This window comes from Centruroides vittatus, unplaced genomic scaffold, assembly GCF_030686945.1.
Source record: "Centruroides vittatus isolate TY-2023 unplaced genomic scaffold, ASM3068694v2 contig_1050, whole genome shotgun sequence".
In the NCBI taxonomy this organism is placed as follows: Eukaryota; Metazoa; Arthropoda; class Arachnida; order Scorpiones; family Buthidae; genus Centruroides; species Centruroides vittatus.
This window is the reverse complement of record NW_027120679.1, coordinates 307,145-333,906: the sequence shown is the minus strand read 5'-3', so window position 1 is coordinate 333,906 and position 26,762 is coordinate 307,145. Positions and strand designations below refer to the sequence as shown.

Sequence of the window (26,762 nt, the reverse complement as noted above, 5' to 3'; positions counted from 1 at the left end):
AGTTCACTCTTACAACCTTCAAGATACTTTTACAAAACATAAAATCTATAAAAAAATAAATGTTTAAATCTGCCTACTATCCTAAATGGACCTTTACAATTTATATACAATAGAGAGTCGTTTATCTGAAACGTCGGCTATCCGAACGCTTTCCAGTCGGACTGTGTTGTGCTGAATCAAACTTTTTTGATACTAGATTTACTTCTAAAGTGTAATTTTTATGTTTTTATATTTTTCAATATATTTATTTTGCTTGTACAAAATAAAAACATAATTTTTAACGATACAATATCCTCGATTATTATTATAAAAATTTTCGTTAGGCTTAAAATTGACAAAAATTCAACACAAAGCGACACGCAACGGAGAAAAATTTCAACATCGGACAGGTTAATATAATTTTTCGTACATAATCGGTTATCCGAACAACTCCAGTCCCCAATTGATTCGGATAAACGACTCTCTACTGTATTCTAACTGAAAGCTGGTCAACTATGGACTCATATGACATCAAAAACTTTATAATTCAATTAGGATATTCTCAGATTTCTTTAGTAGATTATAATCAGTGAGGGGAAAGTATCCTCCCAATCTTTCCACTCTCACTACATGCAGAAAAGTATTTGAATATCTTGACTCTGTTCTTGTTAAAATTCCAGCTATCAATCTTTTTATTATTGCAGTTAAGCCCATTACCCTAAAAGAGCAAATATTGTTTTGACAATTAATAGATTTTTATCTTCTTTTAATTCCCTGTCAAATTGCCATCTCCTAGTGTGGCGATTTTAATCTCTCAAATGTTTCTTGGTCTTCCACCAGTCCTTATTATTGTTCTGATTAAGAGGAAAAGATTTTTATTAATAAAATTTATTACTATTTTAATTTTTCTCAAAACATCTTTTTACTTCCAGAAACAACACTTTTCTAGATCTGGCATTCAGTTTTAGTTGTTTAACTCTTGTTCATGGATTCTCATCTGACTATTTGGATTTATGGTCCCATTTCAGTCATAGAGAAGTCAATAAACACCTTTGCTCTTTTGACTGGTTACTCACATAAAATCCTCTTCTCCTCCATAATGTTATTACAAATCTATCTTATATTATTTTTAATTCCACCCTCAATAAATTCCTACAAACCTGCAAAACTGAAGTTTCATCCTACAAGTGGTTTTCCAATCATCTTAAAAAACCCAAGAACCACCTCAGAAAACAATGTAATAAGTAGAAAAGGTCTGGTGGTTCATGCAATCTCTACATTTTCTGTGTCATTCAAAAACAATTTTACTGTGAATGCAATACCACCTTTCAATTGTACTTTAACAAAATTATTTCTGCTTTCATTACTGATCCTCAAACCTTTTGGGGTTTTATTATGAATTTCTCTAGACAAGTTCCATGTAAGCAATCTACTATTCTGAACCACCAAATTTACAATGTTTACAACAATTTTAAAAATAGATTTATTAATATTTTACAATCTTCGGATTATAAAACGCTCTCTCATCACTCTTATACATATCATTTATTTTGATTTTCTGAAGTTTCCAAAGCTGTAGATATATTAAAACCATCTTACTTCAGTCCAGTTCTTATCCCAATCATATTTTATAAAATGTTAAAGCCAGTAGCTGCAGATTTTCTCTCGAGATTATTTATTATATTCACTCAATATAGCTTTGTTCCAAAACAGTGGTATTCTTTTATTATAATAGCCATTACAAAAAAAGATAAAAATTCCTTGTCCTATCACTTTGTTGCCTTATGCTAAAGCTATATTTACCGCAAGATTTATTACCCAATCACATGTAAACTCTTACCTATCCAGCACTGTGGTCTCCGTCACCATTTGACCTCTACCAACCTTCTTGAAACTCAATAATTATTGATAACTTTGAAAAAAGCAACTTATTTATATTGTATACATTGATATTAGCCAAGCCTTTGATTCTGTTCTTCATAATATCCTTCTTTCTATGCTCTGTGAACATTTTAACTTAGACCTTGTTTTTTACTCCTGATTAAATATTTCTTATCCTGTGCCTACAAAATTAAATTAGGCAAGTATGAATTTTCCAATTTTGTTCTGATCTGTAGTATTCAACAAGACTCAATTTTATGTGAATTGTTCTATTCACGAGGGGACCTTGTGGTCTCAGAAATTCAGTTCAGGATGAGACTTCGCAGGTTAATAGTATACCTCAAGAGTTACTACTAACTTGAATACAATTTTTAAAAAATTCCCTGACATTCCATGACTTTTTCTAAACACTAATAAAAATCCCTGACTTTTTCCTGATTTCTCCCGACTTTTCAGGTGTGTAGGAACCCTGTTTGTAGAAATATTAACAACTCTTGAAATCTCTACTCTTCTCAATTCTTCAATCTACTTTCTCATAAGTATTCCATCATGCTTGACAATGGAATTTCTAGTGCAATAATAATTATTAATTGGTTCATAAATTATGGTTTTATTTTGTGTGCAATAATTTTTGGGGAATTTTGGGTCCTGAAAATATTCTGCATGTCTTTTCAAAGTTGCATTGTATCACATTACTTCTTGCTGCCTGTAGACGGCTATATTGGTCTACCTTATTGCGAACAAAAGACCCAACAAGGCAGCCAATGAGACAAATTCCCTGACTTTTTTCAAACACTAATGAAAATCCTGACTTTCCAGGTGCATAGGAACCCTGAATGTACTTCATGCATAAAAATGCCTACAAAAGCAATGTAGTATTATATGTTATTACATTTTGAGGTTGAGGCCAAAGTTTTAAACGCAAAAACATGTACGTCTGACATTCAGCGCAACTTTCCCGTAAGCCTAGAAGTTTGGCAATGGCGTTTGGAAAGTCAGTGGAATCATGCTCGACATTTCAAATGCCATTGTCAAACTTCTAGGCTTACAGGAAAGTGGCGCTGAACGTCCGACATACACATTTTCGCGTTGAAAACTTCAGCCTCAAGCTCGCTAATATATGTAATATAATATTATATTAGTAAATTTTTGTTATTTAATTTGAATTAAGCACCTTTAAACACAAATTAAATACAAAATATGTGAATGTCAATTAACATGATTTTTATTACTTAATTAGATTTAGATTCAACTGCTACATGTACAGAAAAACAGTAGTAGTATCTTTCCTGCATGCACATTGAAATCTAATTTTAAATAGCAACATCATTGACAATTACTGATTACAATTACAATTGTTGATTGGTCAGACTGTCGTCAACTTTTCTTTAACATAGGAAGTAAAGGGAAGGGAGTTGACCATCTGTCTCTCTCTAATCTGTGGTCAGCTCTTGTCAAGTAGCTTGTTTGGCAACAGTTATTGTATGGCAACTGGTGCAATTATGAGTTTGAAACTCTGTTCATGAATTGATTTATTTAAAAAGTGAGTCATTTGAAACCTGAAGTTTGACTATATATATATATATATATATATATATATATATATATATAATGTCAAATTATCAAATTTATTTATACAAATTTCAATTATTATAATCAATATAAACATACCTTGGGCTTTCACAAGAAATTCCATTTTTCACTTCATTATCACTAAAATTATTACATGAATTTATTGATTTTTCAGATTCTGGTGTTTCAGGTATTACATCTGATAAAAGTAAAATTAATTTTTAAATAAAAATATTTATTAAAAATATTATTTTGTAAATTTATCATTAATTACTTAGCTCATTAAAAAATATTATTTCATAATTTGTCTTATTGATTTTTGACCTTAGATTGATCTGAAAATCAACTGTATCTATTAATATTTATTCATGAAATACTTTTTGATCTAATTTTAATCAAATTTTCTCTTTAACAACAAAATTTACTGTAACTCTTTTTACCCTTTCTGCTTTATATATAACTTATACATAATAAGTATAAAGACACAAAAGAAAGAACTGCATCAGCCAAGAATCAAACCTGAGCTGTGGTGCCTATTCCAGGGTTTAAGTAATCAAAGTATATTTTAAATTATTATTTAAAGTTGGAGTCGGATCTTCTAAAATTGTGACTCAGAGTCAGAGACTTGGCCTACCAATACCACAGCTCTGATGATTATAGTATGATAATATTATGAAAGGACTTACCAACTTCTTTACGTGAAGAAACTGGTGTTAACTGCAAATCATTATTCTGAGATGAATTACTGGAAGATGGGGTAGCACGAGAAGTTAATTGCTTTTTTTGGAATCTGAATTGACGTAATTTGTTTATTAAACTAGGAGAACTGGATTGGGAAGAATCACACATACTTGGCATTCTTTGGAAAAACAATCCTATAACATAATTAAAATTAAGTTATAAATATAACTTTTTAAAAATCATTTTTAAAGATAAATTTCATTTTACTTTTAAATTAACATCTTTTAATAATCTATATTATATATATATGAGGATGTTTGTTTGTTTGCCATGCACACCTAGGCCATTCAACTCCATCATCAGTTACATTCAAATATTTCTAACATAGATAATGGTGTACTGTACATCCCACCCCTTCCCCAAAGTTGACACTACTGCAATTTTTCACTACTTTTACCCTAGTTACACCCTCATTCAGCTACTTACAGGACACAACAACTTTAAGTAATACTTACGTAGGTTTAATCTTGGAGACAATCCACAATGTGTTTGTGGTATTCAGGAGTCAGTTTTTCACCGCAATAGGTACAGTACAATCACATTAAGGATAGTTTAATGAGAGTTTCTATTCTTGAAGGGTACAACTGGCCTTGCAACCTGCACCAACTCATTCACAAGCGTACAATGTTTCATCATTACTCGCATTCATATCCCTTAGTGGGGCTCTTGAGAGCACTTACTCTGGGAGCACGGATGCAGTTAGCTTTCTTTTGCTTTGTTTCAACTGTCAGTATATAGCTGCCTTTGAACTTTGTATTTTATTTCTTATTTTCCACCTTTTTCAGTCTAAATTTGGTTAGTTTAAGTTAGTCCCAGTAGTAAGTTAGATTAGGGATCTTAGCTTGGTTTCCGGTTAAGTTAAATTAGATTAGAGTTTGTTAGCTTTAGTTATCTGGTTAGGTTCGTCCTAGATTATAGTAGGTTAGTTTAGTTAGTGAGTAAGTTAATGTTTAAAAAAAATATACATATATTTGAGTCTTGCTCATTTGTCTCAGTTGGTCTGTTCGTCTCATCTAGTTTGTCATTGTGTTTGTTTTCGTGCTGTCTGTCTGGCTGTTAAGTAGTATTAAGATTTGCAATCGCATTCAGTTTTATTAGTATTAAGCAGATATAAGTCTTTCTACTAACAGCCACTTGGCACCAGTGGCGTAGCATGGATGTCAGCCACACAGGGCGGAGGAAAATTTCGCCGCCCCCTTATTCAGGTATCTCAATTTAAAAGACTAAAATATACAGTAATTCTAAAGAACTTTTCGGCAAGAACAATCATCATTATTGTGTATTGTACAGGTTACAAATAAAAAAGTCATGTATATATATTTTACATTATTATAATCACATTTATTACAAAATATTATTATTATTTATTGTGAGATTTTTCCACCCCCTAAAAGTGCCACCCAGGGCGGACTGCCCCTGCTGCCCCCACTACACTACGCCACTGCTTGGCACTAACTTCTACACTTAGCTATTTGTGGCGGCACTCAATTATTGATGTTCGCTATACTCAGGTTTTCTTTTAGACCCTTTGGGGGACTAAGCCCTTGCAGCCTAAAAACTGCACATCATCATCAAACATAGAGGATACTGTAGTGTTATGTACACCGTTCATGTACTACCTTTCTCTATTGTCTATCTCTTCTCCCTCCTTCTTCCCCTCTTTTCTACTGGCTAAACACTTCGTTAATGACCAAGGTCTTTCTTGTATGTATGTACAGTACAACCAAGAAAGAATCATTTTCAATTGGGTATCTACTTCACCAACAAAACTGTACCACTTCATGGAATCCAAATGCAACAAACACTACAATGGTAAGTTAAAATAACCAAACTCTTCATCTTGTTTTTGTTTTAATATTTGTTATATCATAGTATCTGATTTATACAACTACAAAGGTTATTTTATGTAAGGGTTTATCACACCGAGCAACCAATCTAACACATTTTAAAAATTTTCTTCCTCTACTGTACACAATTTAAAGAATTTTTAAACTGTTAGATTGATCACTCAGTGAGATAAACCCTTACATAAGATAATGTTTGTAGTTATATAAATCAAATACTATAATATAATAAAATAAAAGGTTAGAAGTAAGAAATAATCTAATGATCTTAATGTTTGTACTTATTTTTTTGCCCAGGCAATGCAAGGCTTACCTGCTAGTTTTAAAAATAGATTAGCTGAAACAGTTTTGAATTTTTCAGAATTGTTTTAGAAAAACTAACTTTAGATAGATTTTATATATATATATATAAATATACATATAAACTTATTTTTATTCATTGCTTACAGGAAATATCATCAATACTGTTATACATCTTAAATAATGTGTCCAGACTGGATAAAAAATATTTTGTACTAATCTTGAAATGCTCTAAGGGAACACTCTTTGCCTATGGCTAATGGTGAAGAAAATTAACAGTTGTAATTTTGAATCTAATTTAGTGATTTTGCTTTCTGAAACTTATAGCTAATACACTTCCTGAGAAAAGAAAAACTTTCCAGTTTCTCAAGATTCATCTACCAGAAATGTAAGAATGCAATCTCAGAATGAAGATAAAGTAATTTTGAGAGAACCAATAGAACAATTGATTCTTTTATATATTCAAGTTGAAAAAGAAATTAATGTTCAGGAAGATATTCATTTCTTGCTTAATTAAACTACAAATTTCTTCTAATCATAAGTTAAACTCTTTTTGGAATGACTGTCAAATATCCTGTTGTGGGTGTAATCATTGATACAGCACTTGTAGATTTGGAGTCTTGGCACTTGGTATTTGAAGGGGACAAGAAAGATGGTTATACTAGTTCAAACAATAGTAAATCATTTGAAGGCATGAAAAACTTGTCTAAACTTAGTTGAAAAACTGTTAAAGTTGGAAGATAAGGGGAAAAAATAATATAGTAATTTCCAGTCTTCCAGATAATGGAACTGATGAAGATGCTATAGTTTTGGTGCAAAATTTGTTTAAAGATAACTTAAAACTTTCTGAAGTAAATGTTAAGAAAGCTTATAGAGTTGGAGTTCAAGATTCACTCTGAAGAAAATTTTAATTCACAGATCTTTTATTTATATTCATTTCAAATTGAAGCTTTTACCAATCTCTCCTCAGTCTACAAATAATAAAACTATTTTGTAATGTACTATTACTTTTATTTGATTTTAAAAGATGTAAAAATTAAAACAAATAACTTACAAAAATACAATCTGTAACAGAGTTTAGTCTTTGCATTTTTTCAATATCTCAATTGACATCAATCACAACAATAATCATCCTGCATTGTGTAACATTGTACTTTTATTCTTACCCAAGATGTCATTTCATAATTCAAATTAATCAAGTTATCATTATTTTAAATTCAAGGTTTAAGCTAGGAAAATTTTCTGTAGCATTTTAGCTAATTTTACTAAAAAAAAATTGTAGCAAATTTTTAGAAACTGTAGCTAACATTTCTCATCCGTGAGACTGAACAGAACAGTACACAATACATTATTGTTTAAACAGTTGTTTATTCTCATAGATACTGTACATTATTCAGTGTACTGAACTACCAATATAACTTTAAATCTATTGTTACAACCCACAAATATCTTACATTATTGAATTAATTCTTCTTGTTTTTGATTTACACCAGGTAATGAATGCTGAATGAAAATCAAATTCACATCTTGATGGCCTTTATGGAGATGTTAACAAGTTGCTGATATTTTTTACATTAAGACAGTTTCCAATTGGAGATTTTATTAATGTTATCTCACAAAACCTTTCACACTCGACAGTGTGCCCTGGTTTTGAAAGAGAAAATTCAATAACTGTTGATATATGAGGGTAATCTGAGAGAAGGTCATTTACAACTATCATTTTATAAATTTTAGCCAATGGCATATCCTTACATTTGATAGCAACAAATCTTTTAAGCAAATCCCACTTCATCAGAAATTGTGTTTTTAAAATTACAATATTAACAATTAAGGAGATAGGGTAACATTAAGTATTCATTTATTGGAAATTTTCATGTCTATAAAGCAGAGAATACATGACACTTCGTACATGAGGTGATGTCTGTCAAGATGAACTTTTCTTTCACATAGTTGGCGCAATGAGAGAGTGAACTTGGTTGGTACTAACTGCCTCATTTTAAGAGATAGGGTGACATTAGGGTTGCTGGTATTGTTAGGTCAGCTGGTATTGGGTTGGTTTGACCAGCAATTTTAAATCAAGACAGGCAGTTGACAAAAATATTTATGTTTTGGCAAAACAGTTTAAAATATAAACAAAATTATATTTTAATTGAAAAGATATTAGATAATTTTATTTTTAATATTTAGTATGTTTACTTAATGATAAAATGCTTGAACAACACCTTAAATATTTTTTCAGCAACACTTTAATTTGTTTAAACAACCCTTTTCATAGGTCTGCATCAAGTTTATTTAACAAGAAGATTGCAGTGTTTAAGAAGACAGTTCAAATCTTTTTGTTAAACCTGATGCAGACCTGTGAAAAGGGGTTGAAAACATTCTTTTACAGAAATTAAAGTGTTGCTGTAAAAAGTATATAAGATGATGTTCAAGCTAAATTAGTTTCAGCCTATACAGAAGTGTTTTGTAATGATGAAACAACTTTTCAATTATAACCATGAATGTTTTTGTTATGATTACGGTGACCATACATCCTTTATTTAAGAGGACAGTCCTTTATTTCACCTCTCTGTCCTCTAACTTTATTTATTTTCTAAAATAGGCATTTTGTTCTTTATTTTGTAAAGTTGACGCAAAGTTTAAAAATTTTTTAAAATAATATATTGAACAAGTTAGTTTCGTGTACACCATCACGACCAGTGTCGTGCATTGCTACGTAGAGCACGGTAGTGCAGTGTGTCGCCAATTGAACGGCTCTTTGAAAGTACCAAGGGGTGGACACTCTTATGGGGATTTTTGTGATAGTTTTTTAACTGTCTAGTTGGTGGATAATACACTTGGAGCGTTGGTGACCATTCGTCGCCACTGGTCGGCAATCTTTGGAGGCTCGAGCATGTGACATTTTTACTATTGAGTTTCCCTTCTCTTTATAGTACAATAATTAATAATAATAATTAATAATTAATAATAATTCTTAATAATAATAATAAACGTCTAATGGGTTCTGGAATTTCCAAGTCTGTAAGGAAAGTTTCATAGTGTTGCCTAAGCTAATATGAAATTCTACTTCATCATTGGTTTAATAGTGACATGGTTATCTGGAATGCGTAGAAACTAAGGATTTTTACTACGAAAAAATACATTGGCAAGGCGCGGTGTATTAGTGGATTGTGCATCTGTCTGGTGACCTATTGCTACTGGCCAAGGAATAAAGATAGACGAGCTATATCTTTTTCGATACAACTAATACTAAGAGGGAATTCCGAAAAAGTAAATATTGTAGTTACCTAGGCTTCACCTATACCAAGTTATGGAGATGAGAGGAAGGTTCATGTGACAGTGAGTTCTAGCAGAGCTCGGAACAATAGTATCGGCATATTATCGCATGAGGGAATTAAAAATCTTATAGGAACTAGGACAATTTAAAGGAGGTACTATAATTACATCATTTTAAAAGTATTAAAAAAATATGACAGTTAACCTTAAACAAAGTTAATATGATATTGTTATGGACGTAGGGATCTTTCCCAATTTATGTTTTGTTCTTGTTAAGAAGCATTAGTCCCAAAATGGATATTACTTCCGTGTGTTGTATATGATTATCAACGTAAATAGCAAATACAAATTTCTTCTCATACAGCAGAATTGTAACTAATTATAAGATATCCAATTTGTTAAAATTTTTGTAATTAAGTTATACAGCATCTTATTTAAAAGTTAAACCTTTCAATAATGAATATATGTCAATGTTAAACTAAATAACTAAGATATATTATATGGAACTAATATGTTGTAATATGATTGTGATTGGTTAATAATTGAAACACCCCATGTAACAGGTTCAATCCTATTACAATAAACATTACTTACTTACTTACTATTCTTTATAGTACACTCCTTTTCTCTGGATAGTACACACGTGGACCTCGCATCAGTTACTACACTTTTACGCAACGTTAATTAGTTACACAGGGACTGCATGTAAGTTTTTAGTCCATTATTTCTAATTTTTCGTAATTAGGTATTACTTAATTTATATTTTGTAGACCATTTATCATGGCACCCAAAAGAAAATGCATTTTCAATCAAACATCACAAGAAGAATTTTCATTTATTAAAAAAGGAATAACAGATAGTGACGTCAAATGCAACAAGTGTTTAGCCAGCTTTAATATTGCGAATAGTGGCAGATCAGCAATTACAAAACACATTCATACAGCAAAACACGCAAGAAGCGGTCATAAGGGCTTCAACAAACAAATCGTTAAACTCATTTTTCATTAATAAAAATTCCGATGACAACCTAAAGGTTTTAGCACTAAAAGAGGCATCTTGGTGTTATCACTCAATACAACATAACTATTCATTTCGATCAAATGACTGCTCTTCTAAATTAATTAAGAAATGTTTTGAGGAAAAATATTCTTGTGCCAAGAACGAAAATGGAAGCAATCATTTGTAATGTTTTCGCACCATATTCTTTTAAATCAATTAAAACTGACTTAAGCAAAACAAATTATATAACTATTTATTCAGATTGTTCGAATCATGGTAATACTAAATTGTGCACAATTCTGGTCAGATATTTTTTAGCCAATTGTGGTGTCAGAGTAAAAGTTTTGAATATAAATAACCTTTCTGGAGAAAGTTCAGATATATTAACAAATTCCATCAAGGAATCACTGTCAAAATTTGAAATTAGTAATAAATTTCTCGTTTGTGTGCTGACAATACCAACAGCAATTTTGGTGGTTCCCAGAGAAAAGGAAAGAATATCGTTTTATTTAAAATGCAACAATCAAGTAAACATAAATTGATAGGAGTTAATTGTGCTTCCCACATATTGAACACTGCTTACATATGAACTGCATAAGCACTGCTGTAGATTGTCTTCCGATAGATATTGGAGTGACATTAGTAAAAATTTATTCACATTTCTATATTTACACAATACGAGTAGAAGATTTGAAAGAATTCTGTGATGACGCAGAGGTTCAATATAAAAAGCTTCTTGGTTACAGCAAAACACACTGGCTAACTCTTTTACCAGCTTTAGATAGAATTTTACAACTATTTAATCCATTAAAATCATACTTTTTAAATCTGGAAAAATGTCCCACAATTCTGAAAAACTTTTTCAATGAAACATATGTAAATATACTCGACAGTTAATTATTTAATGAAGTTTCGTGTGTAAAAAAAAATATGTCACAAACGCAAAGATCGACGCATGGCGATAGAATAACAAGCCCTGCCATCAAAGATGGGTTGAGATTTTTGAACATTTTACAGCAAAAGAAATTGCTTTCAAAAACATCTGTAAAATTGTAGAATTTTCTTTGTGTCCCTGGATCAAATGCCCTGTTAAACGAATATTTTTATTGGTAAATAATATGTGGATAAATGAAAAAAACCCAGTTAAAAGTAAGCACATTAGAAGCATGTATTTCCATCAAATACAACTTTCAAATGAACTGTATGGAATTTTATGACTTTTCAAAGCGTGAACTGGCACTATTAAAAAAAATTAATTCTACTGAAAAGTATCAAAATTAATGTTATTTAAATTTTTACAATGTGTGTGTATGTGTAATAATTGAGATTGTTTAAAATTTTAATGTATGCATTGTTGTATGCTACTATTTTCGTAATAAATATTATAAACTTATGAATTTTATAAGGTATTTTTTTTTATTTTCTTCAATATGTCCTTTATTTTCCCCAAAAAAATATGGTCACTGTAGTTATGATTCACAGATGATGCTGTCATACATTAAATTTTTGAATGGGTTTCATGTGATTCTAAGTAAAAATAATTGTTCATGCTAAATTTACTGCCATTTTGAGTTTTAAAAATTGATTTTTCAAGATGAATCAGTCTAGGCATTCATTTGAGGAATAGCCGAATTTACAAGTAAGCTATGTAAGCTGTTGCTTAGGGCCTCAAACATTTCTACAAAAAAAAAAATTAAAGTCTAATTTTGTAATAAAATGTTTTTTACAAATCAACAAAATATACTTTGCTTTTTATTTTGTGTAGTATTTCGTTAGTTTCTTTTTGAAAAGAATTAACATAAAGTCTTTTTTTAAAAAAATTGATAAAACCAATTAAAAAAAAAGATTTTGAATGGAATGGATATAAAAATTTAATTAAATTCAGTAAAATGTAAGACTAGTGAAACCTCATATCTTTTTCTTCCAATATCCGTATTAAATCAGAGACATGGTTTGATTTAATTCTTTTCTTTTTATGATTTACTTCTAAAATTGTGAAGGATTGGTAAGGGGCCTTACAGAGTTTAGCTTATGGTCTCAAAATGCTAAAATCCAACCCTGCGTCCCACACAAAATTACTGGCATTTTAAACTTTAGGGAAAAATCATTTAAAATTGACAGCATAACTTGTTCATGTAAAGCTGGACAATCGGGAAACTTTTGCCAATTCTTAACAGTCTAATCCATTCTTTCAAAATTCGGAGAAGCTCGTAAATATAACTGACCGTTTTCTGAATAATCATGTTTTTTCATATAGGGATGAAACATATTGGACTTCCGGATGACTTTGAAATCACAAAAGAAAGCTTTGCTTATTCTACTGCTATTTCATCCTTACTGCTGATAATACACAAGAATGATGCAAATGACCCAGATAAAATAGTTTTGTTTTTAAACACCAGAGGGTAAACATCTGATGAAAAATGCAAATATCTATGTAAAGTTTGTTTTCCCACTACAAAATAAGAAAGTAAAAGATTTGAAATAAATAAAGGGTAAGAAAGAATTAAGGAAATAAGGTATTATCAATCTTACACCAGGTTTGGAGTGACTTTGATAGCTGTCTGCAATTGGCATTAAACTAGTAAACACAATCATATAGTTATCAATGAAAAATTCTAAAAACTAGATGTAACTACAAATATTAACTCCAAAATACCACAAAACAGAATTAAAAAAAAAAGAGCATTTATTAAATGGAACAAATACTTTCAACCATATTTAATAACCATTTTCAAGTTCTAGAATGGAACATAATAAATTGAATCAAAACTATGTTTGAAAACTATAAATATTCAATAAATAAATATTTACATAGCAAGTCACATGTACAAGAGCACAGGATACAAATATATTTAATAAAATATAGAAAATAAGATTAAAACTAACAAGAAAATAACAAATATAAAATACAATAAATAAATATAATGAGTAAAAACATAAATATAGCAAAAGGTGATAAAGAATAGTATAAAACTTCGAAATAATGTCCTCCAAGCATGCAACACCACTGCAGAATCCTTAAAGTTAACTGCAGTTCTTTTCTTGATAGCTTTATTACTTACTACATCACACTCAACTCTGATGTCTTAAATATTTGGAAAGTCTGGAAATTTATAAAGCTATCAAGAAAGGAACTGCAATTAACTTTAAGGATTCTGCAGTGGTGCCACATGCTTGGTAGACATTATTTCGAAGTTTTATATAGCTGACTCTTGATAATCCGACGCTTTTGTAATCCAACGTGCTCAGTAGTCCGACACACCTCCCGTCAAGGTCACCGTAGTCCCCGTCCCATTATGTGTCTGCTTGCACAGAAGGATGTCGCAACATGAATCTCCCACCCAATTCTTACATGACGTCACACATTTCTTGTGTTTTCCGTGAGCAGTTCTGTACATACTGTATTATTTATGCCTATACATACTGTATGTAGTACATTTATTGGCTTCCATATTTCTTTAATAAACATGCTTTAGTTAACCAAAATGGGTGTTTCATTTCCATATTAACCTAGACAACATTATACTCATAAAATGTAGGAATATTGTAGGCTACTGCTAGCAAAACAATGCCAAATATGTAATCACTTTCGGTAATCCGGACACTTTTGGTAATCCGACACCCCTTTGGTCCCATACCTGTCGGATTATCAAAGGTCAGCTGTAGTATTCTTTATCACCTTTTGCTATATTTATGTTTTTTCTCATTATATTTATTTATTGTATTTTATATTTGTTATTTTCTTGTTAGTTTTAATCCTATTTTCTATATTTTATTAAATATATTTGTATCCTGTGCTCTTGTGCATGTAACTTGCTATGAAAATATTTATTTATTGAATATTTATAGTTTTCAAACATGGTTTTGATTCAATTTATTATGTTCCATTCTAGAATCTGAAGATGAACCTTAAATATAGTTGAAAACATTCATTCCATTAATAAATCTTCCTTTTTACTGAGTTTTATGTTTTTTTCTGAGTGAATACATACAGTTATCATTCTAGTCCTATTGTTTTTGATCAGGCAAAAAAGGATCAATATCAATAACTTTCCTCTTTGAAATAAAATTGCTAATTGTATCTATACAGATAGCAGCTTGCAACTCTTTGATATTGGTAATTGGTTTTGGTTAAATTATTATTGCATCATTTCATAAGTGACTGCACCAAATTGACACCTGATATGTTATTTTTCAACTTATTAGTTTGACTTCCACACTGATCCAGAAAGGTCTTTGTAATCATGTCAAAATTATGCATGGTGATTGGCATGTCCCAATCATTACCAATGGTAGCTACATTTAGGCCTATAATTACCTTTTCTTTACCAGCAGCAAAAATAGGTTGTCCCCATATTTTTAAAACGTAAATCTTTATATTGGTTGTATAGTGTCCCATAAGGAATATTACTCTTTAGCAGCTTTATTTAATGACCAACTATGGTCAATAAGTTTTTCATATACCATTTCACATCTCTCATCTGAAAAATACCTGTTTCCTGCTTTTTTCTTATAAGTTCAGACTACATTCACAAATTTCAGCACAAGATCTAAAACAAAAATTACACTGCCAGCAAACTGAATCAATGACCTGCACTAACAAAAATATCAAATGAAAAAAAGTCCAGAAATGAGTTGCATAACTTTCCTGGATATTATGAGATCTTATTTAGAAAATAACTTTTATAATTTTAATTACAATGTGACTTAATAAAATTGTGTATGGTGCCATTTGTTAGGAGATTTTGTTATAAAAAACTTTTTATATTTTTAATTACTATAAAATGGCAAAAAGCTTAATTTTGAAAATAGAAATGAGTTTTATATTAAAAAAAATTATAAATATTAATAACGAGTAAAACTGTCATTAAGTCTGATCCTACTGGAGATACACATGACCCCCTTTATCTCCCCACCCCCTAGATCTTTAACCACCAAAATTTAATAACATCAATGCCCCTCATATATAAGCCACCATGCCAAATTTCATTACTTAATCTTTACCTCATCCTGAGATATTAAGCAAAATATATGCCAATACACACATCCATAGAATTTTTTTTCATTTTTGTTTTTTTATATTACTTTTTTTGGATTCTGGTCTCAAAACATGTAAATTTGCAAAAATAAATATAAAAATAAAAATAAAAAACTCAGAGGGTCAAATTTGACATCATTCCAATATTTTTCCTTATGTATACCTAACAGCAGGAAAAGTAACATAGGTATTTGAAACTTAATTCAAAATTCAGACTTAAAAATGACTCACTAAAACCTTTGATTTTCCAGTAATTTGTTGCCCAAAATGGTTTTATACAAAAGATTCAAAACGTTCTAAATGTTTAAATTGTATCATAAAACTGTTCTTAGAATCTCAGTATTTGTAAACCTGATGAAGACCGAATTTTAAGGTCGAAAACGTTTGTTATCTCGATTAAATATTTTTACTGGATAATCAAAGATTTTAGTGAGTCATTTGTATATAATTTCCAGTGTCCTTATAAGAAGCTGTTGAATTTACCTCAGGCTTAAAAACCCATAAGAAATATTATCAATCTCAACCCAAAATCCAATCAATGTTGCCCTGTATTATAAACATGACTGCCACCAGCTGATATCAGCATAATAATTCTACAGTATAGATTTAGGTATTAATAGCTAAGATAGTAAACAATGCCTTAATGAAAAATGAACCCTACACAGAGAAGAAACTGATTCTTGCTCCACCAAAAAAGTGTTCTGTTTTTTGTGGTTTTCGTGAGTGAAAAACTCATGAAAACCACAAAAAACAGAACACTTTTTTTCAGGAGCAGATAAAAAATATTCAATCTACAAAATATTGCAAATTGATGCTAGTTTGACACATACACTTGCAGTTCAGACCTTACACACAGGCTGTTGCCACTTCATGGATATCAATGGATTATTCAAAGTGTGAAATTTGAAGAAGAAAACAAATACTGTATTTCTGCTATTATCAAACTGACCACTTGAAATCAATCTCATGCCGTTTGATGGTAATTCCTTTTTTGTAATAATGGTGCAATAATTATGTATATCTGCTACTATACTGAAAGAAACAATGAAGATTGTTGTGTTTCTTACTAATCATGATAATAAGGAAAATAACAATAGAACAATCAAAGCCTTTCTTTCCTTTCTATACAAACAGAATCACTGATTACTAAAATCTATAATAGTCACCCAACTTGATCAAGGACAATTAAAACAATTTATTTTTCAATACTTTCATACAACTTTAAATTATAAATAAATAATAAAACAGATAAATACATATTTAATTGGTAGGTACTGAACAAAATTATTGTTATAAAAAGTTAAAACTAAAATTTAAAAAAAAAATTGAAATTTTATAAGATATATAAAAAATATTTAACAATAATTAGTTAGTTAATCATCCTATGTTAATTGGCTAACTTGATAATTGTTCCATCCTTATTAGCATTTGAATGGTATTATAAAGTTAAATCAAAGACTCAACAATATTTATTTAAGCATTTCACACATTTTCCCACAATTATGCAGATACTTAGATCAGATAAAGAGAACTTAAAGAACAATGACAAGATGGATGTTTATATTATTAGTCTAGTCAAACAAAACAATAATTTTTATTATGTGAGATCTACTTATAGAACTCTAAGCAATGAATTAAAAAACAGATTGACTCTAAGCAGACTTAGTAAACTTTTGTACATTTCAACTTACATACACATTTCAGGAACCAATTAGGTACGAAAGTAGGAGACCACCTGTATTTCCAAATGGGCACCATGTAAATGCAATGCAAAGATGTGCAAGTTGATTGAAAAATCCAATTATTATTAAGAAATGGTTGGATATTATTTCCATCAGATTAATGGAACCATTTTACAATCACCTACTATCTCAATCTTTTAATGTTATAAATGCACAAGACTCATCTTTGGATCCAAGATGGGCTACAGTTTTAAATACATGCACATCACCATTTTGTATCAACAAACTGCTTGATAGATTCAACCAAAAACCAAAATCCATTTAAACATTTTACCCAAAATGTTTACCACTTATTAAACTTATGTTCGTATGACCTCATTATAATTTTTAGTACTTTGTATTAGTTAAATACAAATTAATATGATCTACTTTTATTATAGTTTTATTTGTATTTCTATCTTTTTTCTGTATATTTTTGTTTTAAATTTTAAATACTACAAATTTAAATGCGTTTATCCTAATATAGTTCCATAACAGGCATTACTCTTACTCAAATGTTAGCTGACACTGTTCTGATGTAGAATGAGCAATTTTTAATATTTTTAATTAATTTAATTTAAAATATATGCTCTCTACCTCATATCAGTAGTACCTTGCTCCTGAACATCATATTTTCCTGTTAGCAATAGTCATGCTGGTCACCTATCTTACTCCTTTCAGGGGAAAATTTTTGAATTGAAATAACATGACTTCCAGTTTTCACTGGAAGTTCATGTATAGTTAATCCCTCCAAGCTTTCTAAACCTGATTTCAGCTTTCATCTATCTAATTCCGTTCTCAGGATTAAGGAAAAACAGACAGGCAACAATGGGAATTGATAGGTTTACAATTTTTTCAAATTGCAGCACAATGAAAACATTTCTAATGAAAACATTTACACTGGTATGCTGAGATAAAACATCTCTCTTTATTCTCATAACAATAAATTTCTAAATTATATGTAATTATATAAAACAAGCAATAAAAAAATAATGATAACAAATTCAATTTAATATGACTGGGTGATATCAAGATTATTTTCATTAATAGCTATTCTGCAGTGTAAAATTCAACAATGGCAAGGTATATTCACTATTAATGAAATATTGTCTACTACTAAAGGAATTATAAATGTATTCTTAAACTTTAACTTGCCATCTTTAACAACCTTTTTGTAGTTTAAATGAAGTGACATTGGAAAGTTCCCAGACTAGGCATATAAAAAGTTACAGGATTATCTTATTCAAATCTGGCCACTATCCCCTTTGAAGTAGTTCTTTGGGAAGTAATAGTAGCAATTCCAGCACCTCTTCCATGACTCAAAGACATTGTGAGTCATTGTGGACTTTCACAATACCACAACACCTCCAAAAACATACCAATACCGCCTGTAATAGGCTTCCTGCCTAAATCAGATGGCGTTACGATAAAGAACCCACTTGCAATGAAAATTTGAAAAATGCACACTCAAACCTGTTTTTGTGCAGTCTTTTTTTGTGTGATTTGTTTTGTGCAATTTTTTTGTGCGGTATACCAATTTGATTGAAATTCATATACCACACAAAAAAAAAAAAATCGCACAAAACAAATCACACAAAAAAAGACTGCAAAAAAAGTGTAGTTACAAACACATGTACTTACATAGTTGCAAAGAATGGTTTTAAGAAATAATTTTATTTCCTGTCATTTTTGAGGATGATTTTTTGTAGAAAATACATTTGAGCAGGGAAAAAAAATTGGTTCTTTTTAGTTAATGGAACACCAGAAGATTATTGCATTTAACAATTTAGCCCAAGCAACTGTGTCAGCTTCGAGTGGCCCAAGTATTCCACAAACAGTCAACAGACTATTTATGGAGTATTTGATGTTATATAGTTCTAGGGGGTGTGGGGGCTCGCCCATACTCAGATGCTAAGGTGCAAGCAATAGCAAGTATCAAAGTGCACATCTACATGCTTCACATGTAGAAAACCGATACATGTTAAAAACTGACCTTTGGAGATAAATATCTGGCAAAGGGTCAACAATTCTGGGGGTGGTATAAGACCCCCCTCATTCAGAGCTTGAATCTTACCCGTTACTGTACATATTTGCCGGTATCCCTAGTGTTACCACCCGTCTGGTTTTCACCCGGACATTCTGGGAATTGACTCACTGTCTGGGTGAATTGTACGGGGATTTCGTAGAAATTGTGAAATTTCAATGAAACAAAGTTCTTACAAATATTGTTATAAATTTACACAATTTGAACAACGAAAGACCTCACACTCACTGAAACTCATCCTCCATTCTGCCATGTTACTCTGTTTATGCTGACATGCAACACACAACCTGCCTCACCACCTTTTTCTTTTCTTTTTTTTTTATTCCTTGTATGTTACTCCTACGAAAGTTCCTAGTCCCTAACTGTAACTAATTTAGAACCAGCATGCACGTTATTCTTCGCATTGTAAAATGACATTGCTCATGCATCAGGAACTGTTCAAACAAACCTGACCTGCCGTCTGGGTCAGCGATTCTGTAAAAATGGCAATACTAGGTGTCCCATTAACCAAAAAGTATCAAAAACTTAAAAAAAATAGGCCATTTTCATAATGTTACTCAAAATATTCAAAAATAAACAGCTTTTGGTAAATGTATTCCAAAATGCATGTACTTATGTAATCTATACAAATCTAGCTTACAAATTCCATAAGTAAGTAAGTTGCCCAGAGGAAAGTTAATCATCTATATTACATCTCTTTTGATCATTTTTTTAAATGTCATTAAAATTTAATTTTATAAAAAATGTGTTTTATTTTAAAAATAAAAGTATTAATGCAAAAATTTTTTAAATCTAATGTTTATTGCAAAAGAAAAACATATGTGCAAGATTTGCTGTCTTCAACATAAGAAGACATAAGAGAACCAAATTAAACAATAAACAAATTAACTTAATGGTAGTACTGTATATTATTTTTTCAGCTTAAAAACCAATAGCAAATTATTAATGCCTTTTGTTCATGCAGGGCAGGACTTCTTGGTAGTTGCAAGCATGCAGCATGTCTTACTTTTTTATTAGTGAAAAGGAAAAAATGTGATCAAGAACAAGTTTACTACAAACTTCAAAAACACCTGCAACTTTAAAAAAAAAATACAAACAAGCAACAAGGTTTAGCCATGTTTTTGGAACAACAAAACGATATAGGAAAACAATATCCCCACATATCCCCAGCTGATTCAAATATAGTACAGTGGATGATAAGTTAACGAACAGTTCGGTTAACAAACACTTTCACAAAAGATTTTTATGTTCAGACAATGAACACCTCACAGAAAAAACACAAAAAAAAGTGACGTAAAATAATGAATACCAATTGGCCTTCCCTTGTCTTCAGGAAACAATTCAAAACTTTTCGGAATGCGGGAGATGTCGACATCGACGCTCAACCCGGTATATACTGATTGGATAGTATTCTTTCAAACCTTGTAATTCCAGCCTTTTATTTTTCTGGCAGAAACAATTCTTTTATAGTATTCGCGAGACTGTCAGGCAGGCACTCGTTAAGTTTTGCGTCAGTTTTTATTTTCAAAAGGTGAGAGTATAATAACAAAGGCAGAGAGTGGGCAGAAGATGTCTGATGTTGCTGAGCAGTATGGCTTGAATAGGTCTACAGTAGGCTGCAGTTCAATCTTATCTAAGAAAGCTACAGTATCAAGAAGACTCAAGCAGCTTAATGAGTAACAAAAATCACATCTGAGAACTAAAGAATATTGAAAAGCTCATAATGAAACCTGAAACTGATTGAGGACAGAAGAACGCCAAGAACTCTTGAATGAACAACACCAAGAAACTCGGCAAGATATGCTTTCTTCTGAAAAAGAGGATTAATGCTGATATCTGCTATTGAAGATCTTTTGAAGAGGGAGGATGTCAGAACAATGGTCTTAGAATGGCATCCAAACCAGGTTGAGGTTAATAGGCTTAGGGATCTCTACAATTACAATGCTATTAATTACTTCTGAAAAATCCTGAAGAAGAGAGAAAAGCAAACAACATTAGACAGATTCTTTAACCCCCACAAATGGAAAAAACGTGACTTATAAAAATGCAAGACTGTGTATATATGTATTTTTATTATTACATATAAATAAACGTAGTAAGAAAGTACATATTTTTTATTTTTTGGGTCTCTAGAACAAATTAATCAAATTCCCATAAAAACTTATGGTAAATCAATAATCAGTTAACGAACAATTCGGATAGTGAACAAAGCCTTGGAATGGATCATGTTCGTTAACTGATCACGCACTGTATACTGAAAGAAAACTCTTCAAATATTATCTGCTCAATGAAGGGTGATTTGTCCAGAAATGTAATGACTATGCTGTTCTCCAGATGGCATTATCAGAGACAGTGCCAGACATTATGGCATTATAATTTAGTGGAAATAAAATGTCCATCAAAACATAGGAATGCTTTTATAATTAATGAAGATGAATAAATAAAAATAAAGTCTCTGTACAGCATTAATCCAAGCCTTTCTTCTAACTGGGTCTTTTTCATTTGAAAAAAATAAAAAACTACCCCTATGGTATCACTGTAAGAATTATTACATCCTACCACATACAAATATTTTGTTTCTTTATTCCAGAGGAAAAGTTTATCAAATTCACCATGTTAGCTTATTCATGTAGTTTGTAACTACAAAGTTCACTGTTTTACCATAAGAGGTCTCCATAAGTAGTGCAAAATTTATGACAAGGAGCCTATTCCATTTGAATTTCATCAACAGTCTGAAAACAGCACCCTTTAGCCTCAATTTAACTTTGGGAAACAAGACAAAGACACAGGGAGCTAAATCAGGTGAGTACAGAAGTTGTAGAACAACCACTATCTTGTTTTCTGCCAAACTGCATTGTCTTCAGCAAGATATGAGTGACCATGTTGTCATGATGTAATAGCCAATTGCTGTTGTGCCACAGTTCACCTTTTTGTCTCATACCTTCTCTCAAGCACTTTAAAACATCACAGTAAAATCAGAATTGACTATCAGTCCAGGAGGAACAAATTCTCAGTGAACAATGAGCCTAGTTTGAAATGTGCATGCCACTCAAAAACCTGTTTGGCCAAATGAATGATCACCAAAGCCTGTTGAAGCATTTTGAAGTTCTTGGCAGATTTCCCAAGCTTGACACAAATTTGTTTGCTTGAATTTTTCAGCTATCATCACAATTGCAGAGCAGTCCTCATGCTACTTCACAAAACCAAATGTAATGATTATGTGTGTGACCCTCTGATGATACTCAGTATACTGACTGGGCAGACTTGAAACTAATGACTTTCACCATATACACAGTTAGGTTGAATAGTAGTCAAGCCAGCAAGAGTCCAGGAACTTTCTGATACCACCTCATATCTTTTGTAGTTTATACATCTTATATAATTCCCTTAACCGGTCGTGTTTTTTAGTCCTTTAGTGTAAAAAATTTAACTTTAATGTCTGTGGTTATTTGTATTTTTATGGTCTTTTTGAGCCTTTGATCACTCAGCATAAATTTGTTTATTAATGATTTACCCATTCTAACAATTCACCTTTACATTTTTACAAATCAAGCAATTCAATCAAATAAATAAACAATCTTAAATTCACTTCATCCTTTCAAGACTTGTGATTTAAGCTAAAAAACATGCAACTAAAGCCATAATATTTTTATTCATATTTTAAATACTTTGGATCTAAGAATGGTCAGTATCTTAATTCTTTTCTAAAATAGTGTCATAAAATTATTACTTTATAAGATTAAAAACCATGAAATTTAAGAGTGAAGTATTTTCAATCATAATATATATTTTTGAGTATTTTAACTTTAAGAAAGAATTTCTGCAATTTCTAATGATGACCTTTGAATGCCTGTGCTAGAATTTAAGGTTTTTGTTTTATCTGAATAATTTAAACAAAATATTTCAAATTATATATATTATTATATATATATATATATATATATTAATAATTATTTTTACTGATTAAGTAAAAACAGACATTTACTAAAAATTATATAAGATCTGATTCTTGAATTTTAAGCTTTTATCAAGGATAATGAATATTACCCCTTTATAACTATCAAAAAATGAATAACTTTTTTTAATTATAATAAATTTTAATGAATTTATATACATGTGTACACAAAAGACAATAATTTAGTTATTGTAAACTATTAAATAGTTCCTTTGTAAAGAAAATAATAATGGAAGTAAAATAACTTCAAGACTAGTTGCAAATTACTTAACCAGTCAAACAAAAAACATCATAAAGTTAAAAATTTTAACCAGAAATAATTTATTGTTTTTTTTTTAATATAAATGTACAAGTTAGAGCTTATAAAAGTAATTTCTACAAAGACAAAATCTCTTATACAAACCTACTTCTTATACAATAGAAAGCAATTATGTATCAGACGTTTAATGGGGCATAACAAGGGAAGAATAATTTAGATTTCTAAATATATTTCAGCAACCGATATTAAATTTTTAATTAAAATTTAATTCTTTAATTTTTTTAGAAATCGCCTTAAAATTATCAATAAAAGCAAATAAAAAAAATATTTTTTATTAGATAATTTACATAATTCCTATTCACGTTTTATAATTAGTGAATATCTTAAGAAAAAACGTTTGAAGAAAAATCTAATTAGGCTTATAGTTATACGCCACATTAAATCGTTTTAAATATATACGTAGATACATAAATACAAGATTGATTTTGTATAAAAAAGTACACGTGTCTGAAGGAAAAGTTTACTAGTGACGTCACGATCAATATCAACTATTTTTTTTTATCATATAAAAATATTTATGCAAGTTAAAAGCATTATTTATACGACTATTGATACGTAACGTTGTAAAACTTCTTAAATGAAATACTTAAAGGAGAATTAAGAAATTTGCTAATGAACCGAAATTCTTTGTTTGGACTTACCGGAATGAAAAGCCGATCGAATCAGATCATAAGATGGACATGTCACCAATATATTTAAATATTAAATGTCAACTGAAACTGTTATTGTTGTTATAAGTTAATTGATTATTCGTAATTTAATTAATTGAACGAGAAATTTACTCGTGAATGAAAAACTTCCGCTAAACATGTCACTGACAATCGAGATTGACGGAAGAGACCGTGAGAGGGCGCTACTGTACATTTGCTGATATTTGTCGTCGATGTTTTTTTTTTTTTTATTCTGTATTACAATATTTTTCTACAATGCCGCTATTATTTTATTTCTTAAATTTAAAATATTAAAAGTTTTATAGACTATATAGACTATTTTCTGCTGAACTTCAAGAGATTAAAAAATTTAAGAAACGATATACACGGTATAGAAGTATATATATTCAAAATTATAAAATTTTAAATAAGAGAAAATTATCATCGGTTTCCAAATAGCAGCAAGAAATTGAATTGTTTTCCATTGAGAAGACGCGGTACTGAATCACGGTCGAGCGAACTTTGTTCGTCAATGCCTCTTGAAAATTAACGTAAAATCATTAAATTGAATACTAAATGACAACTATTATAGTAATTTCATCATTAGAATGTAGTTTATATAGCTGACAATAATAATGATATGTTATAATGGTTTTTTTAACTCTTTCCACTCTATGGGCACTAACATGGTCTCTTTTAGCAAGCTTGTTATGGATTCGGCTAGGCCTGACAATGGGGCGACCGAGTGGTGAAGGACGAGCCCGACATATCCGGACTGACCACTCTCCAAAACATTCCTGGGGAATTTTTCGACCCGTTCGGTTTCCATCCCGGTTCCCCAGAACGGTAGGCTGCCACCTTGACCGCTCGGCCATCCGACTTATAATGGTGCTGAACGATATGATTCCATTTACACTGCGTAAATGCACAGCAATTTTCAAAAATTGTGTAATGACAGCATATATAACTATTTTTTTTTAAATAGTAGGTCGTAATAAACACTAATTTGTCTTAATATTCTGTCTAACGAGCTAGAATATACTACATAGTGTCTGTAGAGACGCCATGTTTAAAGAAAATTGAATACATGTCCACCATTTTCCTTTTAATCAACGAGGCGTTCCATTTGTTTTGCGTAAAGACAACGAGCTAGAATATTCTAATGCGAGGCCCGGAAATTACGTTTAAAGAGTAAAGTGTAAAATTTGTTAAGGTCAACAGTAAAGAAAACAAGTTGTATAAGTGTCGAGTCGGCGACACCGGATTTTGACGTCGACGCTCATAGAGTAGCGGAAAAACAAAATTTTAAATAAAGAAAATTTAAAAAGGAAAATATTAAAAATTTAAGACGCAGTTTAGAAAGCAAAACGAAACTAGAAAAAATTTTAGATTGAGCGTGGGTGTCATCGTCACCGATTAAACGCGATCAGAGTCTAAAAGATGGTGTCGGGTAGATCATTGCTAGCCTACCTTTTCCGCGCCCTAAACAGAGCTCCATTTACACCTGGAGACAGCTGGAAGACCAATTGGGAAGCGAGGAGAAAACGGTTTAGCCAATTAGCAATGATTCAATCTCGATAAAATTATAAAATCTCCGATGCCAAGGAAAAAAAGAGCTTCACCTCTAGAATACATCTGTTGTGATCGTCGCCCTCTTCCATTTTTTTTTTTTTTTTTTTTTTTTTTTTTGTGCTTCAGCTCGCCGCTATTTGGTGCTTCTCCTCTTATCGAACATTGACTCGACGTCGCCCAGGGGCTCCGCCAGCTTTGAAAAAGAAAAAGGAAAAGAACTCGTGAAGACTCGTAAACCAAACTTCGGACTTCCGAACATCGACTTAATTGTGTAAGCATTGTCTTCTAAATAAACAGTTTCCTTGTGAAACACTTGTCTTTATTGCCTCCTCGAAACCGCTACCCACATACGGATAGACCTTAATCCATCCCGACGGTTGGGAATAAAAAACACTGTCCCCCAATTTCGGCGAACTTACATAACTCTTTGTGTAAAAGTGTGCAAACGAAAGGAAGAGTTTTAACCCTTAACTGAGATGATGCGAGTCAAAATGACCGTACTTAGTTAATTTTTTAATTTTGAAAATAAATAACATGACATTTCTTTCTTTAATCCTTAACGTTTAAATAATTAAACGTTTCTAAACAAGACAAAATATTCTGTAGCAATAAGTCAAATGCATTTCTAAACATTCTTAATTTTACTTTCCCGGTTGTTATGTATTGCCACCCACCAAGGTCTATATAAATAGGTCTGGACACAAACTTTATCTTATTTATGAAACTGCCAATTTGGATCTTTTTGAATAGTGCAGGTTTTAAACAAACTTGTATGAACAGTTAGTTTACACGACATTACAATTACATAAAACCAGTGAGATTTCAATCTAATAATAATTTCGAATGATTATGCAGTCATAATTTTATA

At 30.7% G+C, this 26,762-nt stretch overlaps 1 protein-coding gene across 2 annotated transcripts in view; it reads right to left on the bottom strand.

Annotated features, from left to right (window-relative positions):
- Window positions 1–24,526, bottom strand: part of Etl1 (SWI/SNF-related, matrix-associated actin-dependent regulator of chromatin, subfamily a, containing DEAD/H box 1) — a 46,049-nt gene extending 21,523 nt beyond the window's left edge. The window contains exons 1-3 of one of the 2 annotated variants that reach the window (XM_067265440.1): window positions 24,314–24,526; window positions 4,119–4,307; window positions 3,532–3,631 (exon numbers count right to left, since the gene is read on the bottom strand). In XM_067265440.1, coding sequence (XP_067121541.1) covers window positions 3,532–3,631; window positions 4,119–4,290 — 272 coding nt within the window. In that variant the 5' untranslated portion in view covers window positions 4,291–4,307; window positions 24,314–24,526. Of the gene's footprint in view, window positions 1–3,531; window positions 3,632–4,118; window positions 4,308–23,760; window positions 23,886–24,313 lie in introns of those variants that run through there. The other variant, XM_067265445.1, reaches the window with a different exon arrangement.
- Between the last annotated feature and the right edge of the window lie 2,236 nt (window positions 24,527–26,762).